Source organism: Hemitrygon akajei, chromosome 19 (genome assembly GCF_048418815.1).
Source record: "Hemitrygon akajei chromosome 19, sHemAka1.3, whole genome shotgun sequence".
NCBI lineage: Eukaryota > Metazoa > Chordata > Chondrichthyes > Myliobatiformes > Dasyatidae > Hemitrygon > Hemitrygon akajei.
Genome location: NC_133142.1, coordinates 25820560 through 25841370, shown reverse-complemented (window position 1 = coordinate 25841370; position 20811 = coordinate 25820560). Strand labels below are relative to the sequence as shown.

At 41.2% G+C, this 20811-nt stretch overlaps 1 protein-coding gene across 2 annotated transcripts in view; it reads left to right on the top strand.

Moving 5' to 3' along the window:
• The window catches only part of LOC140742106 (bis(5'-adenosyl)-triphosphatase-like), a 946366-nt gene that overhangs the window by 669498 nt on the left and 256057 nt on the right, over nucleotides 1-20811 (top strand). The window contains exon 5 of one of the 2 annotated variants that reach the window (XM_073072923.1): nucleotides 576-644. The exons of the other annotated variant lie outside the window; for it this stretch is intronic. Coding sequence (XP_072929024.1) covers nucleotides 576-644 — 69 coding nt within the window. The remainder of the gene's footprint in view (nucleotides 1-575; nucleotides 645-20811) is intronic. 2 annotated transcript variants of the gene reach the window in all.

Genomic DNA, 20811 nt, shown 5'->3' with positions numbered 1-20811 from the left:
GTGGATAGTCAGTACTTGTTTCCCAGGGCACCAATAGCAAACACCAGAGGGCATATGTACAAAATTAAGGGTGGGAAGTTTAAGGGAGACATCAGGGGTAAGTTTTTTACACAGAGGGTTGTGAGTGCCTGGAATGACTTGCCAGTGATGGTGGTGGAGGCTAAAACATTAGGGGTATTTAAGAGCCTCTTGGACAGGCACATGGATGAAAGAAAAATGGAGGGTTATGGGGTAGTGTGGGTTTAGTACTTTTTTTTAAGGATTATATGGGTCGGCACAACATGGAGGGCTGAAGGGCCTAAACTGTGCTGTAGTGTTCTATGGTTCTAATTGTTTATTAATTCCCATCAGTTTTCAGAAGGATTTCTGATAAAGCTTCTTTTGTAGTTTCTAGTTTTACCTTTTCACCAGTTATTATTTTATGAATAATACCAAAAATATTTGAAAGTGAAAATTCAATATCCAAAAGAAAATTTGCCTTCATTAACACAAGGGTTTAAAGAAGTGTACTTGTTAACTTTGGTGTTCACGCATTTCTCTCACTCAAATAATATATTTTTCTCTTTGCTGTACAGCATGTGCATGTTCATATTCTTCCAAGAAAGAAGGGAGACTTCGCAAGAAATGATAATGTCTACATGGAGGTAATTTTAAAAGACTTTACAAAACTTTGGATTATGGAAGCAGAACACTTTATTTTCAGCGCCGTGACAGAGAATTGGTATCCAATGCACTAACTCAGCCAATTCCTCTTAGGAGGCTATTTTATTGTTGTCTCCTAGACAAGTATTTGTCTGTTAATACCTACCGTCCATTCCAGATAAATACAGACACACTGCAAACAGCATTCCAAGCTTGTAAACAATTGTAAAAATTACGCTATTTTTGATTTAATCATAATAATTAAATATAAACTTTTGTAGTTACTTTGTGTTCTAATAATTATGATTAATATGCAACATAGAAGTACAGTAACCTGAATGTTGAATATAATCTTGATCAGATAGCTTTTGAGAAATTAAGTTACTTGAGTGTAGAAATACAGTGTTGTCCTGCAGCATTACCACCTACATTACAGAGTTATCATTGAAAATGGAACTATTCATGACCTTTTTCTGCAGTATTGAATTGATATTCGACTGACTGACTCCAACATTTTCAAATATGCCACCTTTTATATGAGGTTATTTAACATTTTAGTTCAGGCATCATTTTCACTTAAATGCAGCTATTTCTTCACTAAGCATTTGAAGCAGGCCTTGACTTCGAGCAATTGTGTCAAATGGGAGAGAGCGAATTGGTTCTATGTTTGCTCTTCTCCCAGTTTCCACTGAAGACAATGAAACTAAAAACTCATGAGACATAAAAGATGACTCATTATCACCTTTTTTATTCTTTTGCTCAGTGTTATTACACTATAGTTTACAATTGTTTGATTCCGCTTTGCAGTCATATTCACATCAAAATGATAACAGTTTCTCTAAATAGTTTATGGATTATTTGGATTGGTATTTTTGCACTGAGAAATTATTAGAAGATAGATGGGTATTGCATGTCTTGTTAGTTTTTAATTTTTATTGGTTAATGTATTATGGTATACATCTGAAATTAGACTTCCTGTGTGTTTGTGATTTGGTTTCTGCTAAGAGTCTGGCTCTAAGATTTTGTAATTCAATGACTTACCACAGTAAATATTACTCTGTGCTACAAAAATGTATAACATATGGTGACATAACTACAACCCCATCCTTGATCTCAGTTCAGCAACTCTGCTTGTGATGGCAACTTAGTCTGTCTGCTTGCTGCTATTGAAAAGGCAGCATCTGTGGATGCCTAGAAATAGGATCTCTTGGTCTAAGAATTATATGATAGCTCGCAATTAAATATATTATAATAAAAATGTAAAATAGACGTTTACTTCCCTTCCAAACACCTAGCAGCATTCATAATAGAACACGTTGCTTCACATATGCTTTGTCTTTCATGGCTACACATAAAAACATGAGAAGTATTTCATAAACACATTCCTGATGAAGGGTCTCAGCCCAAAACCTCAGCTGTTTATTCTTCTTCATAGATGCTGCCTGGCCTGCTGAGTTCCTCCGCTACTTTGTGTGTATTTCTCAAAAACATTTTTTTTGTTGTGATGTGAGTAAATTGGTACTAAGAAGACTCCACTGTGATTTGCTGTCATTTGTTGCTAAGGAATGTTTCTTTGCTGTCCGGGGTCTTTGAAAGCTCTTTCTGGTGATACCTTTGGAATGTTTTATTGTTTTAGTCTGGATATAGCATCTGTTTCCTTGCAACATTACTGCTTCAAAAGAAAACTTAGAAGATAATGAGCCAATTTAATGGCAGCTTTCATTTTATGAAAACGTATGAAACCTCTTATAGTGGGAACTCATGAGTCAGAAGAGTACCCAAGGTTTGCCAATCTCTCTGTATTTGTTTTTGCTTTGGCTAATTATGAGTGGTGACTAAACTAGGCATGACAACCCACCTCAGAGTACTGAAATGTTACATTTATCCAGTTATGTTATATGGATCAGAGTGTTGAACAGTCTCTAGTAACATGAGGAAACAAATTGAAGCAGCAGAGATGTGGTTTTTGAGGAGGATGCAAAGAATATCATGGACGAAACGAATATCTAACGAGGATGTCATGAACAGAGCAAGCACAAAAAGAGAAATAATGTATGAGATCATGAAAAGGCAACATAACTTCATTGGACATGTGATTAGGAAAGAGGAGTTAGAAACCACAGGAAAGATTGAAGGGAAGAAAGCAAGAGGAAGGCAAAGAAGCCAGAGAACTGGAAATGAATACCGATGAATTGATCCACTTGACCCGAAACAGGAGTGTGTGAGCCATGGCAGTCAAAGCTCTATCTGGATATGGCACCTGATAATGATGATGATGATGACGACGATGACTATACATAACAACTCATGGAAGTCTTACCCATAGTATTTTAAAAATTAGGCTAGTGGATATGTGTATTGGGGATTAGGGGAACAGAGCAGAAGGCATGGGTGAGGTGGGACTGGGTATGATGATGAGAGGGACAGTTAAATATATATTTTTAATACATCCTATTGGATTATTCAATGTTTCTGAATTTGGAACTAGATTGAGAAACTGTGGATCAACTTCAGATGTCAAGTGCATAATCAAAGCCACAGTAGTAGAGGTATATGTGAAGTCAATGGGTGTATTCAGCTCAACCAATTTCAGACATGAATGAGAAGAACAAAGTTAGCCTGTAAGTGCCAACTTCTGCTATTGTAGAGCTTGAATAAATGTGGGAAAGCTTCTTACTCCACTAGGTACTCAATCCATTCTGTACTAAATAATGAGGTTTTATTTCTAATGACAGTGTTACTCTACCAAAGCATTTAGAAGATAAGGATACCAAGTAATAATGAAGAAACATAATGTTCATACCTACTTCTAGATACAATTAATATAAACAGTACCCTACATGTGTGACTCTGAGGAATATTAGAGTCAGAATCAGATTTAATATCACCAAAATATGTCATGTGAAATTTATTAACTTAGTGGCAGAAGCTCAATGCAATACATGATAAATATAGAAACAATATAAATAAATAAATGTACATTAAATAGTTAAATTAAAAATAGAAATAATAAAAACTGAGGTACTGTTCATGGGTTCAATATCCATTTAGAAATTGGATAGCAGAGGGGAAGAAGCTGTTCCTGAATTGCTTTGGAAATAATATATACTTTATAAAGGAGAGCTATGTGGGCGGGAAGGGTTAGGTGGATGTTGGAGTAGGTTAAAAGGTCAGTACAACACCATGGGCTGAAGAGCCTGTACTGTGCAGTATATGTTCTATAATATATACTATAGTTACCAGCATGCATATTATTGAGGTTCTGCATAATAGTAAAACACTTGAGCAGTGCTATTGTGGTTTGTATTATTGCAAGTATTATGCTGAATGATTGTGCTGCTACCATTCTGTTCCCTACATATAATCAGCATATAAAACCTATGCAAGACCATTTGTTGATCCTGTGAGATTGAACAAAGGACACCTCATTTTAAAATTTGCAGCAGATTTCTTGGGTGGCTGAACAGAACATTGATTGTTTGATGTCACTTCTATCAGATTGTAGCAAACGACTTGTGTTCTGCAAGTTTTCTTGAAATTACTGCCACGATTTATAAAGTCACATAGGCAGCCATGTGACATCATGCAAACCATGTTTTATGACACTGCTGGGAGCAGGAAGAATTGAAACTTGGCTAAGAAGCAAGTACCATTTGAAAAATGTGCTGTCGATGTGATAATAATGATTGTGACTCTGAGTAATAGGCCTGTAAGACAGCCGCGGTAACCAGGTTCAGTGCCTGACTTTTTAAAGGCGACCGCCAGTGGTGCTAAATCTGGCAGTAAATCTGACAAGATACTGCTTTAGTACTTTGGCATATTCTACCCTGCTGTTGCAAGGATAATAATGTAAAAACAATCCTGCATCACGTTTCAGCTGAGTGGTCTCACGTTCAAAATAATAAATAAGACAATTGAACACTTCATCAGGGAGTTATTCATTATTATTAGCAAAAATATGTGGAAAGGGACATCAGCAAATAAATAGCTGTCTTTCCAACCGGAAAGCATGCGCTTCGCAATGCACTTAATCACACTCAATTGCATTGTACTAAGCTGAGACCCTCAAAGTTAGGAAATCACATGACTTCCCAAGAGCCTTTCACAATGAAATAAATGCTGTCACCTCAGTAAGATGAAAGAGAATGGATAGATGGAAAAATCTCAGATAAAAGTCACATTGAAAGAAAAGTTGCGCAAATATTTTTGGGCCGTGAATTTCCACCAAGACTGAAACCCTGACAAGAAGTAGTGAGGAGGTATAGATCTTATCTCTTGATGCTGTGGAAGAATTTAGGGAGTTAAGCTTGGCTTGCATTAATGGATAAAGAAAGTCTCGATTCTGTTGAATAATAATACAAACACTTGTACTTATCTCAGTTGCATTGTAGCAGTAGTACAAAGGCATGAGGCGATGATCATTGAAGAAGCAACTGATGCTATCATCATGCTTCTACAAAAAAATGAAAGAATGTGTTTGTTATGCCCACTGGTTATTTTAAGATAGGGACAGCCTTTGTTAACTGTCCAATGTAACATAAACAGGACTCAAAAATAAATGACCCCAGCAAAGGAACATGAAACAAAGGTATTTAATTTGCCAATGAACGTTATGATTTAGGGTTTATCGCTGCAAAATTATATAAAATTATAAAGCACGTATTGTGTTGAATGGGCCTTACATGATCAAAAGCTTCTCCCTCACCTATTTTTCATTGTAGTATAGGCAAATGAAATTAGGTGAGTCTGACATCAGTGGTAGGGAAGTTGTTGGAATTGATTGTTAGGGCTGAGATTACGGTGTACCTGGAGGCACAAGACAAGATAGGCCAAAGCCAACATGGTTTCCTGAAAGGAAAATCCTGCCTGACTAACCTACTGCAATTTTTTGAGGAATTTACAAGCTGGGTAGACAAAAGAGATGCAGTAGATATGGCGAACTTGGATTTTCAGAAGGTCTTTGACACAAGTACCACACATGAGGCTGCTTAGCAGAATAGAAGCCCATGGAATTACAGGGAAGTTACTAGCATGGGTAGAGCATTGGCTGGTCGGCAGAAAACAGAGAGCGGGAGTAAAGGGATCCTGTTCTGGTTGGCTGCCAGTTACCAGTGGAGTTCCACAGGGGTTGGTGTTGGTGTTGCTTTTTACGATGTATGTCTATGATTTGGACTATGGGATAGTGGATTTGTGGCTAAATTTGCTGAAGATACAAAGATAGGTGGAGGAAACAGAGAGCTTGCAGAGAGACTTAGATCATTTAGGGCATATATGTCAAACTCAAGGCCCGCTGGCCAAATCCGGCCCGCGGTGGAATTATCTTTGGCCCGCAAGATAATATCTAATTACTATTAAAGCTGGCCCCAGTAATCGAAGCGCCTATGGCGTATGATATGGCTAATGCTGAGTTTATTCAGGTACCAGGTTTTCAGGGTTTTTAGTGTTTATTCGGTAGTCTTGCTCGGCAGTCTTCTTCATAAGAAACGGAATTTGTAAAGTGAAACACTTTGTAGTTATAGCAGAGACTGAGACACATGACAGCAGGCTGAAAAAACGGAGGCCACGAAAGCTGCGATCGCACGCGTCCGACTGATCCGGCCCGCATGAAGCTGCATTTTGCTCAATCCGGCCCGTGACCTAAAATGAGTTTGACACCCCTGATTTAGGGGAATGGGTAAAGAAGTGGCAAATGAAATATAATGTTGTAAAGTGTGTGGTCATGCACTTTGGTGGAAGATATAAACGGGCAGGCTATTATTTAGATGGGGAGAGAATTCAAATTGCAGAGATCCAAAGGGACTTGGGTGTCCTTGTGCAGGATACCCTAAAGGTTAACCTCCAGGTTGAGTTGGTGGTGGAGAAGGCGAATGCAATGTTGGCATTCATGTCTAGAGGTATAGAATATAAGAGCAGGGATATGATGTTGAGGCTCTATAAGGCACTTGTGAGATCACACTTGGAGTATTGTGTGCAGCTTTGGGCTCCTTATTTTAGAAAGAATATACTGATGTTGCAGAGGGTTCAGAGAAGATTCATGAGAATGATTTCAGGAATGAAAGGGTTACAGTATGAAGAACGTCTGGCAGCTCTTGAGCTGTATTCCCTGGAGATCAGGAGAATGAGGGGGGATCTTATTAGAAACATTCCAAATGTTAAAAGGCCTGAACAGATTAGATATGGCAAAGTGATTTCCCATGGTAGGAGAGTCCAGCACAAGAGGGCATGACTTCCGGATTGAAGGGCGTCCATTTAGAACAGAGATGCGGAGAAATTACTTCAGTCAGAGTGTAGTAAGTCTGTGGACTTTGTTGCCTCGAGCAGCTGTGGAGGCCAAGTCATTGGGTACATTTAAGGCAGAGATAGGTTCTTGATTAGACAGGGCATCAGAGAGTATGAGGAGAAGACAGGGGACTGGAAGAATTGGATCGGCCCATGATTGCATGTTGGAGCAGATTGATGGGCTGAATGGCCTACTTCTGCTGCTATAGCTCATGGTCTTATTCTCTTATGGTAGTATAGGAGAAGAGGAGAGAGGTGTGGATCATGGTGGGGGCTGTTGGCAGTTTTGTGGGGATGAAGAATATAGTTGGGAAGAGTTGTGATTGATTGAGTAATGAGGTGACAAGTTCTGCAATGTCTGATGGCACTCAGGATCAGAAAGTGAGAAATATCCTTGGGTGGTTTACCCCCAGAAATAAACATGGGTCAGTTGAATGGAGCAGCTGACACCTTACTGAGCTGTGATCATAGACCTTAAAGGCACATATTAATTATCACGGATGTTTATGATATATAAAGGTCCCTGTGCACCTGAGAGCAGGAATGTGGAGCGTGGCTGTCTGGGGAGAGAGAGACTGTAATGGAGAGGAAAAGAGCCCTGGGATGAGTGAAGCAAATATAGAAGTTCAAATCAAAATGTAAGAGAGATGCCAGCAGAGATGTCATGTGCATCATTTATGGCAAGATGCTTGCCAGACTACAGATAGAAGTTGGCAGAATGTAGTTATAGTGGACTTCTCTCGGGGTAAGAAGACATCGACAATGCTAGTAGAAATTTTCTGATGTTGTATGCACTTGTATACTCTCTTACACAGATTTTTAAATAGAGTCATACAACACTATAGCACAGAAACAGATCCTTTGGTCCTTCTAGTCTATGCAGAACTGTTACTCTGTCTAGTCCCACTGACTTGCACTCGGACCGTAACTCTCTATTCCTCCCATCCACGGATACATTCAAACTTCTCTTAAATGTTGTGATTAAACCTGCATTCACTACTTATGCTGGCAGTTCATACCACACTTGCACCTCCCTCTTGAGTGAAGAAGTTCTCCCTTAGGCTCCCATCAAATTTCACTGTTCACTTTTAAACTGTTACCCTTAGTTCTAGTCACCCAACCTCAGTGGGAAAATGCTACTTTCATTAATCCTGTCTATAGACCTCATTATTTTGTATATATTTTAACAAATCTCCCTTCACTCTCCTACGGCCCAGAGAATAACATCCTAACCTATGCACACTTTCCCTATTACTAAGGTGCTCATGTCCCAACAACATCTTGGTAAATTTTCTCTGTATCTTTTCAATCTTATTGATATCTTTTCTATAAGTAGGTTACCAGAACTACACAAAACACTCCAAATTCTGCCTCACCAATGTCTTGTACAATTCCTGTATTCAGTACTCTGACTTATGAAGGGTAGTGTGCCAAAAACTCTTTACAACCTTATCTACTTGTGTTGCCACTTTCAAGGAATTATTGTTCTGTATTCCCGAATCCCTTTGTTCTGCTGCACTCCTCTGTGTCCTGCCATTCATTTTGTGAGCCCTACCCTGGTTTGTTCTCCCAAACAACAACACCTCACACTTACCTTCATTAAATTTCATCAGCTATTTTCAGCCCATTTTCCTAGTTGGTCTAGATCACGTTGCAAGCTTTGATCCCCTTCCTGCTATCCACTACACCCCTAATCTTGGTGTCATGCATGAATTTGCTGAACCAGTTTACCACATTATCATTCAAATCATTAATATAGATGACAAATAACAATGGACCCAGCACCAATCCCTGCAGCATACCACTAGTCACAGGCCTCCAGTCACAGAAGCAACCATTTACTACCACTCTTACGCTCTCCCACCAACCTAATGTTGAGTCCAATTTACTACCTGAATGCCTAGCAACTCAACTTCTGGGCCAGCCTCCCATGCAGGATTTTGTCAAAGGCCTTGCTAAAGTCTTTGTAGACAACAGCCACTGGTGACCTCCTCAAAAAACTCTGCAGGACATGACTACCATTCACAAACACACAAAATGCTGGAGGAACTCAGCAGGCCAGGCAGCATCAATGGAAAATAGTGAACAGTCAATGTTGAAGGGTGAAGGTCAACTCTTTACTCTTTTCCATAGATGCTGCCTGGCCTGGTGAGTTCCTCCAGCAGTTTGTGTGTTTTGCTGGGATTTCCAGCATCTGCAGATATTCTTGTACCGTGAACAAAGCCATGTTGACTATCTCAAAGCAGCTCTGTATGTCCAAATACTTCACTGTATATCCTGTCCCTTGCAATATCTAATAATTTACCCACTACTGACATCAGGATCACTGGCTATAATTTCCCAACTTTTTCTTAGAGCCTTTCTTGAACAATGGAACGACATAATCCTCCAGTCCTCCAATAACTCACCCGTGGCTAAGGGACCTCTACCAGGGTTCCAGCAATTTCTGCACTAGCTTCCCACAAGGTCCAGAGGGACTGCCTAATCAGGCTCTGGGCATCATTCACCCTAATTTGCCTCATGACAGAGAGCAGCTCCTCTTCTGACTGTTCATCCTTTCCCTTAAGCAAGCTATGGACTTGATCTGAGATGGCCCTGACCCTAGCACCTGGGAGGTAACGTACCATCCAGGAAAATTGTTCTCCTCCATAAAACCTCCTATCTTTTTACCTAATCAATTAATTCCCTATCGCTACTGCTCACCTCTTCTCCCCCTTCCATTCTGAGTCACAGTGCCAGAGGCCTGTCTACAGAGGCTTTCATTTCCCCCCTCCCCCACCACAGCATTCAAAACAGTATACTCATTATTGAGGGGAATAGCCACTGGGGTACCCTGTACTATTTTCTATCCCCTTTCTCTCTCCTGATGGTCACCCAGTTACTTGTTCCTTAGCTGTAACTAACTCTTTGTATCTCCTATTAATTAATTAACTCTTCCATCTCCCAAATGATCCAAAGGTTATCCAGCTCCAGTTCACTAATGCGGTCTGAAGGAAACTGCAACTGGATGTACTTCTTGCAGGTGTAGTCATCAGGGATACTGGCGGTTCCCTGTCTTCCCACGTCCTGCAAGAGGAGAACGTCTCTGCTCCTACTGTCATCCCCACTGCTCTAACCATACAATAAGAAAGAAAGAAAAAAGTACTTAACAAAAACTTACCTTAGCTTCTGCCTCTTCTTGCCAAAGCCTCAGCTCCCCATTCTAACCCTGGCCCAATCATACAATAGCCACTCCTACTATGTCCACTCTGCTTAAACCTAACCTCCTATTTTATTGCTCCTTGCCAAGTGCCTAATAACCAAAGTGACCTCGAACTCTACAGAAAGTCCCAACAGACCCACTCATCTTTTAAAGATGGTGCATATGATCCGTAAGTAATTGTCCTGTGATCTCAAGCTCTGCAGAAAGTGACCATGCTGATGCTGCTTTTCTTGAATTGCTGCTCAAGATAACAATTCATAGTCGCCCACAAAAACTGTTGCTAAAAATGTATTACTACAGAATCTGTTACTACACAAACTATCACTTCATCCATAGCCTCCACAGACTCCATCTGCTTCTATGTTGGCACTTTACCCCTTTAATCCCACACAGAGGTCAAGCCTCCAAAGATAGAATGATGTAAAGCTTGTCTGATACCTTTTGTCTCTTCTCTTCTGACTAAGCAAGCATGGAATGAAAGGGAGGCCACCTTCACAGGCAGGGTGCACTTGCAAGTTCAGCACCTCAACAAACTGGAGGTGATCTAATTTTTTCCCATTTTCCTCCCTGAAGCTGTTCAGTATCTATTTAACAGAGAAGCAAGAGATTCCACAGGTGTTGGAAATCCTGAGCATCATACACAAAACACTGGAAGAATTCAGCAAATCGGGCAACCTCTATGGAGGTAAATGAACAGTTAACATTTTGGGCCTAGACTCTTCTGAGACATCAGCTGTTCATTTCCCTCCATAGATGCTGCCAGACCTGCTGAGTTCCTCCAGCATTTTGTGTGTGTTGCACAGTATCTGTTTAAATTCTGTGATGTTCTTTATTTCCCAATATAATTTTCTTGTTGCAATCTCTAAGGGACCAATATTAACTTTTGCTCATCATCTCCTTTTTAAATATCCATATGATTGTTTTTAGTTTTATTTTTGTTTAAAATTAAAAGCATTGATGAGTTGTGGTGGTTTGAGCAGGAAGATGCTTGTCACATTGATTACATCCATTTGTTGAGATCTGAGTGAATACTGATGTTTCCGCTGCTGAAACAACTGTTCCCCACTGAGTATCTTGAAATGGTCAGTTGATTGAAAATAACTTCAGTTGTTGTTCCTAAGGTTTTTCTCATTGTTGAATGGTGGTGGACTGCATGCTTGAAATGATAGCCTGTGGTTCATCTTTCTACTGAATGAATTCTGAGCCAATCATTATGTTGATATGTATATCACATATGCTGTGGCTGCAGTGCTGACTAACCATCACTGAAATTGGACCACAATCCAGTGACTTCCAGGTCTTGACCAATGTTTAGACATGCAAAGCAGAGCTGATGCATGGAAAGTGTCACTTAAGTAGTTTCCACAACAGGACACACAAGAGATTTTGTAATTAGGCATTTAAGTTATGGTATCAGGGAACTGTTATAATCAGTGCAGCATATGAGAGAATGTTATTGCAGTTTCTAGGCTCTCAGTTGATTATTGTTGCACTACATTAGTGGTAAGGATTATCATGCAGAGTACCCCCTTATTATGGCACTCTAATTTTGCTTTGGGGCACCTTTTGGGAAACAATCCTTCACTGGGAGTCTTTTTTATTTTATTTGGCCAATACTTGCCTTATCCATGCAGCAAGAAGATGTGCTTCTAGATGCTGAGCAAGGATATCCTCCTAGTAGTCACCTTCTCCCTCCTGCTCATACGTGTCTTGTTATTGGTCCTTGGTCTCCTCATTTTTCCTCTCTCAGCAACATCTGTACTCTGGAGCCGACATGCAGAAAATGATAATGAGGCCTCTATGTCTGCCTGTTGTGCATTGTAAGTTTTCCCTGAATGGATGTAGACAATTAAATATCTTCTTCAAATGACTTATAGTGCTTTCCACTACAATCCTGGCAGTTATATAGCTCTCAGCTGATGTTTTGGGATATAGCAAGAGTAGAGGTAGCTCTTGTTCCCTTAGAACCATCCCTTCAAGCAGTGATGACTACTGAAATTATCTGGCAATGTGGATTCCCTCATCGAACATAAAATTTAACATTCACCATGAACAAATTCTTTTTATGATCCACAATAAGATAATAGGTCTTTCCAGTTCATAAAAGTGTCCAAATTATTAAGAAGACTACCTAACATGTGTGCCCATAAGTGTATGTGGTCAACAGTCACCAGGACCTGTAGAAGTCCAGCAAGCTGACAAATCCCTCTCCTGTGGTTGCCATGCATCAAAGTAAATGCAATTGTTAATTCATGACTACAGAACCTGTGAGATCTCTCTGAAGTAGCAGTGAGCAGGAAGTTAGCCACGTAGCTTGGTAATGTCATCCTTGGATAATCTAGGTTGGGGAATACATTGTTCATCTGAGATGTATAAATTTCTCTGAAAACTTCATAGACAAAGACTGTTCTGACGTGGACATGCCCTTGCCTCCTATCAGGAAGACCCTGACTGGGTAATACAGCAGCCGTCATAGCCTTAACGTGATCAGAAATGGAGCTGCCTGCAGGGACACCATATGCAGGGAAATCATATGAGATTCTCATATGAGAATCTCAGAAACTCAGAAGCTGCTGGTTTTAGCACATGATTTTGAAGGTGCTGGAATAGTTCTGAAGCTACCCAGCTGTTACTGGCAAGGCAGTTTTTATGACAGAGAAGAGATTAAGCAGGCTAGGTCTTCCCTCTCTTGATATTAGAAACGTACAAATAGCTAAGGAGTTTGATAGTGTAGAGATGAGGCTGATTTTACCCATGGTTGGGCTGTGTAGAAAAAGGCATCACAGTGTCATAAAAGGAGTTGGTCATTCAGAATAATGATGAGGAGAAATTTCTTCACCCAGAGGGTGTGAATCATTTCAAATTCATCCCTCTGGAGGGAGTAGACGTCACTAAACAGAGATCAACGGACTCTTGGATCATGGATTATGGGGACAGCACAGGAATGTATGCTGAGATAAGTGACCAGCTAATGTACATCCTTATTGAATGCAGGCATGAGGAATTGAATGGGCTTATAGAGCCATAGCGTCACAGAGTACTACAAACCAAAAACAGGTCCTTCAGCCCAAAACAAACTACTTATTATTCTGCTTAATCCCATTGACCTACACCTAAACCACACCTCTCCCATCCAAATGTCTCCTTCTTCTATTTCTTATGGTCTTATATGTGCAATTATCGACAGAATGTTTATTTAAATACTGACAAAGCCAGTGGACTAGGTCAACATACCCCTGTTCTCTTGAGACTGTTCAGAAATAACCACAGCAGGGATGTTTCTAACTCCATTTACTCCATTTCTTAGTCCATTTCGGGTTGTCACAGGCAGCAGTAGGTATTGTGTGACTGCTGATGTCATTTGGTGAACACCTCACCCAGGAAAAGGTCAGGGGCACCATTGAGGTTTGTCCCTGAAAGAGACCAGTCCAATTTCACGGTTGGCAAGATTTCACTTCGAAATTATTACCAGTACAATCTACACTGTAAAATTGAAAATGGATCACATAGCATCTAAAAACAAGCATTACATGAACCCATTTCTAAACTACTGTTACTCCAACTACAGAACTCCATAGAACTCCAACTAAACTACTGTGAATTATTGAGAGAATGTGAGGTCTAACAGCAACAGACTTCTTGTTTTTTGTATAAATTCCAGTAGATTCTGTTCGACCTTACCTAGCCCAGCCACTGACACCAAAATATCTATAAGAGTTGCATATGTAAAGACCTGGAACAAAAGTCACTCACGTTTTTGCTCACAAAAAAGTAGTGTTGGTATTCTCTGTAGAATAGCTTAAATGTGTTGAGACCTGATAGATCAAAAATATGAGGGATAAATTGTGCAGGAGCTGTCTGTGCCTTGAATTCATCTATGGAGGGTGTGACACATCATCCCAACAGTAACCCCACCCCCACCACTTCAGAGACTGAGACTGACGGGGAGTAGTGAGGAAAACCCTATGTTCACTGGTCCCCACAAAACTCCAGCCCCCTTCCCAGGAAGTAGAGTTAATGGAAGAAGGAGTGGTGTAGGGACAAGAAGAAATGACAGGTGGTGAAGAAGTAAAAAGGCACAGAAGGAACCACCCACAATGTAATTGGCCTGTGAGAAACATTATACAGATAAGAAAACACAGACGTCAGCACCCTCTCCTCTTTCGAGCATGAAGCCAATGTGGCCAGCTAATACCACAGAGGAAATAAACAAAATGGAAGCCAAGAACCTACTTCTGGTCACAATGGTGCCTGCGTACAGCAGTCCTTCAATGAACATCTTTTGGTTAGATCATGAAACCATTTATTTCTCTTCTTTTATGTCTTTTACATTTTTTTTGCCTTGAATGTGCCTCTGGAACTGTTGGAGACTGTGGTTTGCAGTTTAGAGATTGTTTGGGTCTATCAGTGCCTTGTAGTCTCCGAGAGGATTCTGGAAGGCAGAGGCAGCGTGCAGGAACCTTATGGCAAGAAGACTGCAGGATGGCTGTGGGGCGTGAGCCAATGACCAGAAGGCAGACAGGGAGACATGGAAGCCGGATGTAAAACTACTGAGCTGTAGAAGGACTGTTACATATCCCATAACTGGATCACTTACCAGCAAAGATAGAGAGGTCCGCTGAAGTCTGATGGTACCATTTTTAAACGTTTTTATTTATAAAGGGACACAAAAGTAAGGTTAATACAAACATTCAGATACCATACGTCGTCAATACTCAATCTAAAGCGCAGGTATAGTAATAATCAATAAGAAATAAGCTCTATCGTTGTCTAGGGGTAATGTATATATTGTCCACTGTATATCTAAAAGTCTCTTGCGGTCACTGCAGTTCCACCAGCTGCCGTCTTGTGGGGTGTCGCGGTGGTGCACTTTTGTTGGAGAGAGAGAGATAGAGATTGAATGGAACAGTTACCCGGCGGGTTTTTCCAACCTTTATGAGTTCGATCCGTCGGAGTCTTGTTGGGGAATGGCCGCTCACTTATGGCCTCTCCTGTAGCTAAGCCGTTCTTCCGTGGTGAGGTCGCCAATCCCAGGCAAGGAAAAGACGCACACGAACCCCCCCACTGGCTGTCGCTATTAAACGCTGTCACAGGATTTCTAGTGTGTCTTCTGGTGCGTCTGGGGGGCCGTCTTTACAACCCCTCTTTTATCTGAACTCACGGGGTCTCAGATGTCAATCAGGTTGGGATGATGCAATCTCTCTCCGTCTCTCCACCCACGTTGCCCTGAGGGTATACACGTAGTACAGTTCCCAATTCACAAAGGTGTCTCCACGAGACAATCACTACAGTCGCCAGCTTTTGCCTCGCCGTGAAACGAGAGACACCGCACGTATCTCTCTCTTCTCTTGGGTCATTGACCCCCCCCTTCACTAGGGCTCCGGTGATTCTCACAAAGGAGGGGGCTGGGGTCATAACAGGACAATGCAAGTTTGAGAACTGCAAAGCACCACGTTTAGTCCCAACAAAGAAAAATCCTAGAAACAGCAGCTTAGTAGCTAAACTCCGCTCAGTCTGTGGGGCTGGATGTTTTTCAGATCCACTGTGATGTACAGTGTTCTGCTTCTGTCTAGCAACACGTTAGAATCTGTCAGGCAGCGCAGGAACGGACTAAATCGAACAACCACTGTAAAGTTAGTAAATTATAAACATTTTAATAGAATTTAAAGAAAGACATGATGGGTCCTGTGAGCTGCTTCACTGAACAAACTGTTGTGTCTGTGTACAACTACATATATATTAAATAAAAGCATGCACGTGGGAGATGGCTTTAATTGGCATCTTTACACTGCAGCAAGAGAGAGAGAGAACAATGTGCATGCACAGACAAGAGATCAATACGTAGAGCTAAGTTGGTGGGGGGGGAACATTACTCTAAAAAAATAGAACCATACATTACACTCACTTCCTCTTTAGATGAATACAATGTAAAACTGTATATGTACAAAACATTAAATTTCCCTTTCATAAACCCATATTCCAAATAAACTTGCTTTCATATTTACAGTCCATCACTAACTTCACAGTTCTAAAAGTTCAGTCCTTTGGGCGGTGCTCTGTTTCTTTCAGGATAGTGCCTCTGGACCTGTGGAGTAGCATCAGGTTTGGTAGGTGTCTTGTCTAAGATACCATTCTCAGTTTCCAGTGTTATGTTGCTTTCAGTGACATTGTCACTGAGAGGTAAGTCTGGTGACTGTAATGTGTCCATCTTGTTGGATGCAGTCGACTCAGGTGTGTTCTTTGGTTGAGCATCCAGTATCTGTTCCACATGACATCTCCTTGTCTGATCTTCAACATCCACTGTGTACCTCAGTGGTCCAGTTCTTGTAGATATCCACTTGTCTTCTCCGTAATCATGCACTAGATCTTCCCGTCCAATCTCAAAGCTCCTTGCTGCTTCACTTGACAACTGGCTGAACTGTTTATTCTTTACTTCCCTCCAGAGGTCTGGTTTCACATCTATGCGAGATCTCAGATTCTTGCTCATGAAGGTATTTGATTTGTCATTGCATGAACAGAGTTCCAATACACAAAAAGGAAGTTGTCCACCTTGTCCTGTAGAGAAAAGTCCTTGTCCATAGCTGTATTGGACCTATTGAAGGTTTGGATAAACCTTTCAGCTAATCCATTTTTTCCTGGGTGTTGAGAATCTGGCTTGAAATATCTGATGCCATTTTTCTTCATCAACAGTCAGCATTCTTCTGATGTGTATTGTGGTCTATTGTCACTCACAATTTGTTCAGGTAAGCCACTTCTGGCAAAGATAGTCCTCAGAGCGGGGACAGTTTTTGATGATTTCATTAGTATAACCTCTGGCCACTTCGAAAGAGGATCCATAACAATCAGAAACATGGAGTGCATGAATGGCCCAGAAAAGTATGTACTCTTTGCCATAGTGACGTTGGCCACTCCCATGGATGTAAGAGTGCCTGTGAGGGTGCATTTTGAACTTTTTGGCATCCCAAACAGCTTTTGACCAAGTTTCCAATCTGTTTATCTATCCCCAGCCACCACACGTAGCTCCGGGAGAGACTCTTTATCTTGACTGTACCCAGCTGTCCTTCATGTAGATTTCTGACATTCTGGTACGCAGTTTAAAGCGAACCACAAACGAAGATCCACGCATTAGCATTCTTTGACATACTGACAGTTGATCTTGACTCACTGAGAAATCTGGAAACATAGGGTTGCCATGAGCTGGCCAACCTTGCATGGTGATTTCATAGACTGTTGACAATGTTGGGTCATTCCTTGTTTCCCTTTGTATTTCAGACTTTGTTACCAGCAACTGGTTACCAATGTGGTGGGGAACACTTCTGCTTGGTCACAGAATGAAGACTTCTCTTCTTCTGTTGCCAATAGTGGAAGATGTAATAAGCGATCAGCATCGCTGTGTTGTTTGGTACCCTTGAACTCTATGTCACAAGAGTGGGCTCCTAGGAATAGAGCCCAACATTGTAACCGGGTAGCAGTCATTGCTGGAATTCCCTTCCTGGAATTGAAAATGGATACAAGGGGCTGGTGATCTGTCACTAGAGTAAACTTTTCTCCATAAAGGTAGTGGTGGAACCTCTTTATTCCCCATACTAGACTAAGGTCCTCTCAGTTGATCTGTGCATAGTTACACTCTTCGTTCGTCAGTGATCTTGAAGTAAATACAATCGGACGTTCGGATCCATCTTTCACAGTGTGTGACAAAACAGCTCCAATGCCATAAGGGGATGCCAGTCTGATGGGCAGGGATGGTCTTAATGGATGAGATGTTCATTGGATGTTATTAGTCTCTTTGTTTCCTTGAATGTTTTTTCACTTCTTTCTAACCATTCCCACAGTGCGTTCAATGAATGGGGCACTTGAGCAATGTTTGGGAGAAACTGGTGGTAGTAATTTACAAGACCCAAGTTTGACCCGAGTTGTGACACATTTTCTGGTTTGGGTGCCTATAGCACTTTTTCAATCTTCTCTTGTGACTTATGTAAGCCATGCTTGTCAATGACATGTCCGCAATATGAGATTTCATTCTTAAAAAACTCACATTTCTCTCTCTTTGTGTGCAGACCATACTCACTCAACCTGGTAAGCACTTTACCAAGGTTCTGGAGGTGCTCTTCATTATTTCTGCCAGTCATGATGATGTCATCAAGGTAACATTGCGTTCCTAGGATATCTTGGAGCATTGTTCTTTGCCAAATTGCTGAAGCTGATGCAATGCCAAAGATGAGATGGTTATACTGGACCAGTCCCTTGTGAGTGTTGATTGTAAGGAACTTACTACTTTACACTTCTATCTCCATTTGCAGATAGGCTTGTGACAAGCCAATCTTTGAAAACCTCTCCCTGCCTACCAAAGATGCAAAAATGCCTTCTGTTTGTGGCAGGGGATTCTGCACATTACACAGCACTGGGTTGCTCACTTTGAAATCCCCACATGCATGAACATTTGCAGCCTTGCCTTTCTTGATTACCAGGACAACAGGCGTGGCCCAATTGCAGCACTCAACCTTGGAGAGAATTCCAGATGCCTTCAAGTTCTGAAGTTCAGCGTCCACTTTAGGACGTAGTACGTTAGGCTCTGGACACGCTTTATGGAAACTTGGTGTTGCTGCTTCATTCAATTCAGTTCTGCCCTTCATGCCTTTGAGTTTCCCAATCCCCTTCTCAAACACCTTCTCATTAGCATTAAGCATCTGTGTTAGTCTCTGGTCAGTGCTACCATTTGGGCTGCCATTGCCTGTTGATGCCACTTTGAGAGCTTTGATTGAATGCCAGTTAGTTGGATTTTTCTCAACCATTCATGTCCAAAAAGTGTTGGCCCTCTACATTTCAATACAAAATGCTCCAACTATTCTGTTTGGCCTCCATATGTCACATTTGCTTTCATTTTACCTTTGGGAGACACTTTTTCACCTGAAGTCTTCTCTAATGGTATCTTAGAAAACAGTCTGTTGTAGTCAGCCGCTGGAATTATGGAGAAAGCTGACCCTGTATCCAGCTCCATTTTCAGTTTTACACTGAACACATCTATTGTGATCCAGATATTTTTGTGATCTGTTTCAGTTTACTATGCAGTTCTAGGCATGACAGTTCACCTTTGTCAGACTCTATGTCACCTGATTCTGATTTACATTTGATAACTTTTTGCATTTGCATAATTTTGTGTTTGAGATTTTTCATTCAGTTGTGCTTTTTGTATGCCTTGCACACTCTCTCTATGTGACCTTGTCTGTGACACTTTCTGCAAACTTTTTCTTTGAACCAGCAGTCATTTGCATCATGGGAGGATTTGCCACATCGATAACATTTTTGGCTTTGTGCACCATTCAGGTACATTTTGTGCATTTCACATTCTAACCTTTTTTGTAGTTTGCTGCATCCTTTGCTGCAGTCTCTAATGACATTGCAATGGTCGACAGCCGTTCTAAGGTTAGGTCTCCTTCTGCCAGTAGCCTTGTTTGAGAGCTTTGACTATGCATGCCACATACAAGCTGTCCCTTAATGCATCAGAAAGTCCATCTCTAAAATCACAGCACTGGGAATATTTGCACGGTTCTGTAATGTATTCAGAAATGCTTTCATCTTTTGACTGGTTACTTTTGTAAACTCTAAATACCTCAGCTGTTGCCAGTGGTTTAGGGCTCAAGTGGTTTTGTGACTTTGTACCAGTTTCGTTGAATGTCTTGCTTGCTGGCTTTACAGTGTTAATAAGTTGCGTAACAGATTAAATGTTCTTGGGCCCATTAAGCCAAGAAGTGTAGAGACTTTCTCCACATTGTTTGCATTACAACACAGTTCAACCCTCTCAATATACAACTCCCCGCTTTCATCAGCACTATCAAATTCATCAACTTTCCCAATTGAAGCCATTGACGTGTTATTTTCACTTTAAATTCAGCGTGTCTTTCACTGTTACTATGCTGTACTCATGCCTTCCTTTGTTGGCTTCCGCGACAGCCTTCATATGCTATTTATTTGTAATTCTCACTGTTTCAACCTAGAACTGTCGGTGCAGTTTGTGATATTTTCTGACATTCAGGTTCGTATTTGTCGCCAATTTGTGTCTGTGCACGCACGTGGGAGATGGCTTTCACTGGTGAATTCACATTGCAGTGAGACAGAGAAGCAATGCACTTGCATAGACAACAGCGCATGCGCAAACGGCAGATCAATACGTAGTGCTAAGGAGGCAGGGTCATTGCTCTGAAAGAAATAGATCTACACATTACACAAACAATCCAGGTTATCTGACAGAATTCTTCATCGCGAGAACTCACAAACAAAACTTTGCCTCGTTGGCAGCGAGAAGGGCCCCCACCCTGTCAGGTCCTTTTTGTATGATGGGCATCTCACGCCTAACACACACTGCCATCAGAATGGCTCAGACAGTCTCCCTCTACTTCGATGACTATGTATATGTAAAGTGGATCCAGAGAAGGATGCAAGGTGCCTTATCATGGTTCATCCCAAGAGCTGTGAAAAAGAGAATTCTGATGTTTGGGCTGTTCCCAGGGATATCCACAAAGACAGACAAGAAGTGCTTTTGGAAAATCATCAGCTCGGTGAAAGACACTCCCTGTTCTGCCAAAAACATGCTCATCTTCCAATACAACAAAAGCCCATAAGGGAATGGTGCTCACTGGCAGAAAACAGGGTGCTAGAGTATGTGCTGGAAGACTCACTAAAACTCAGCG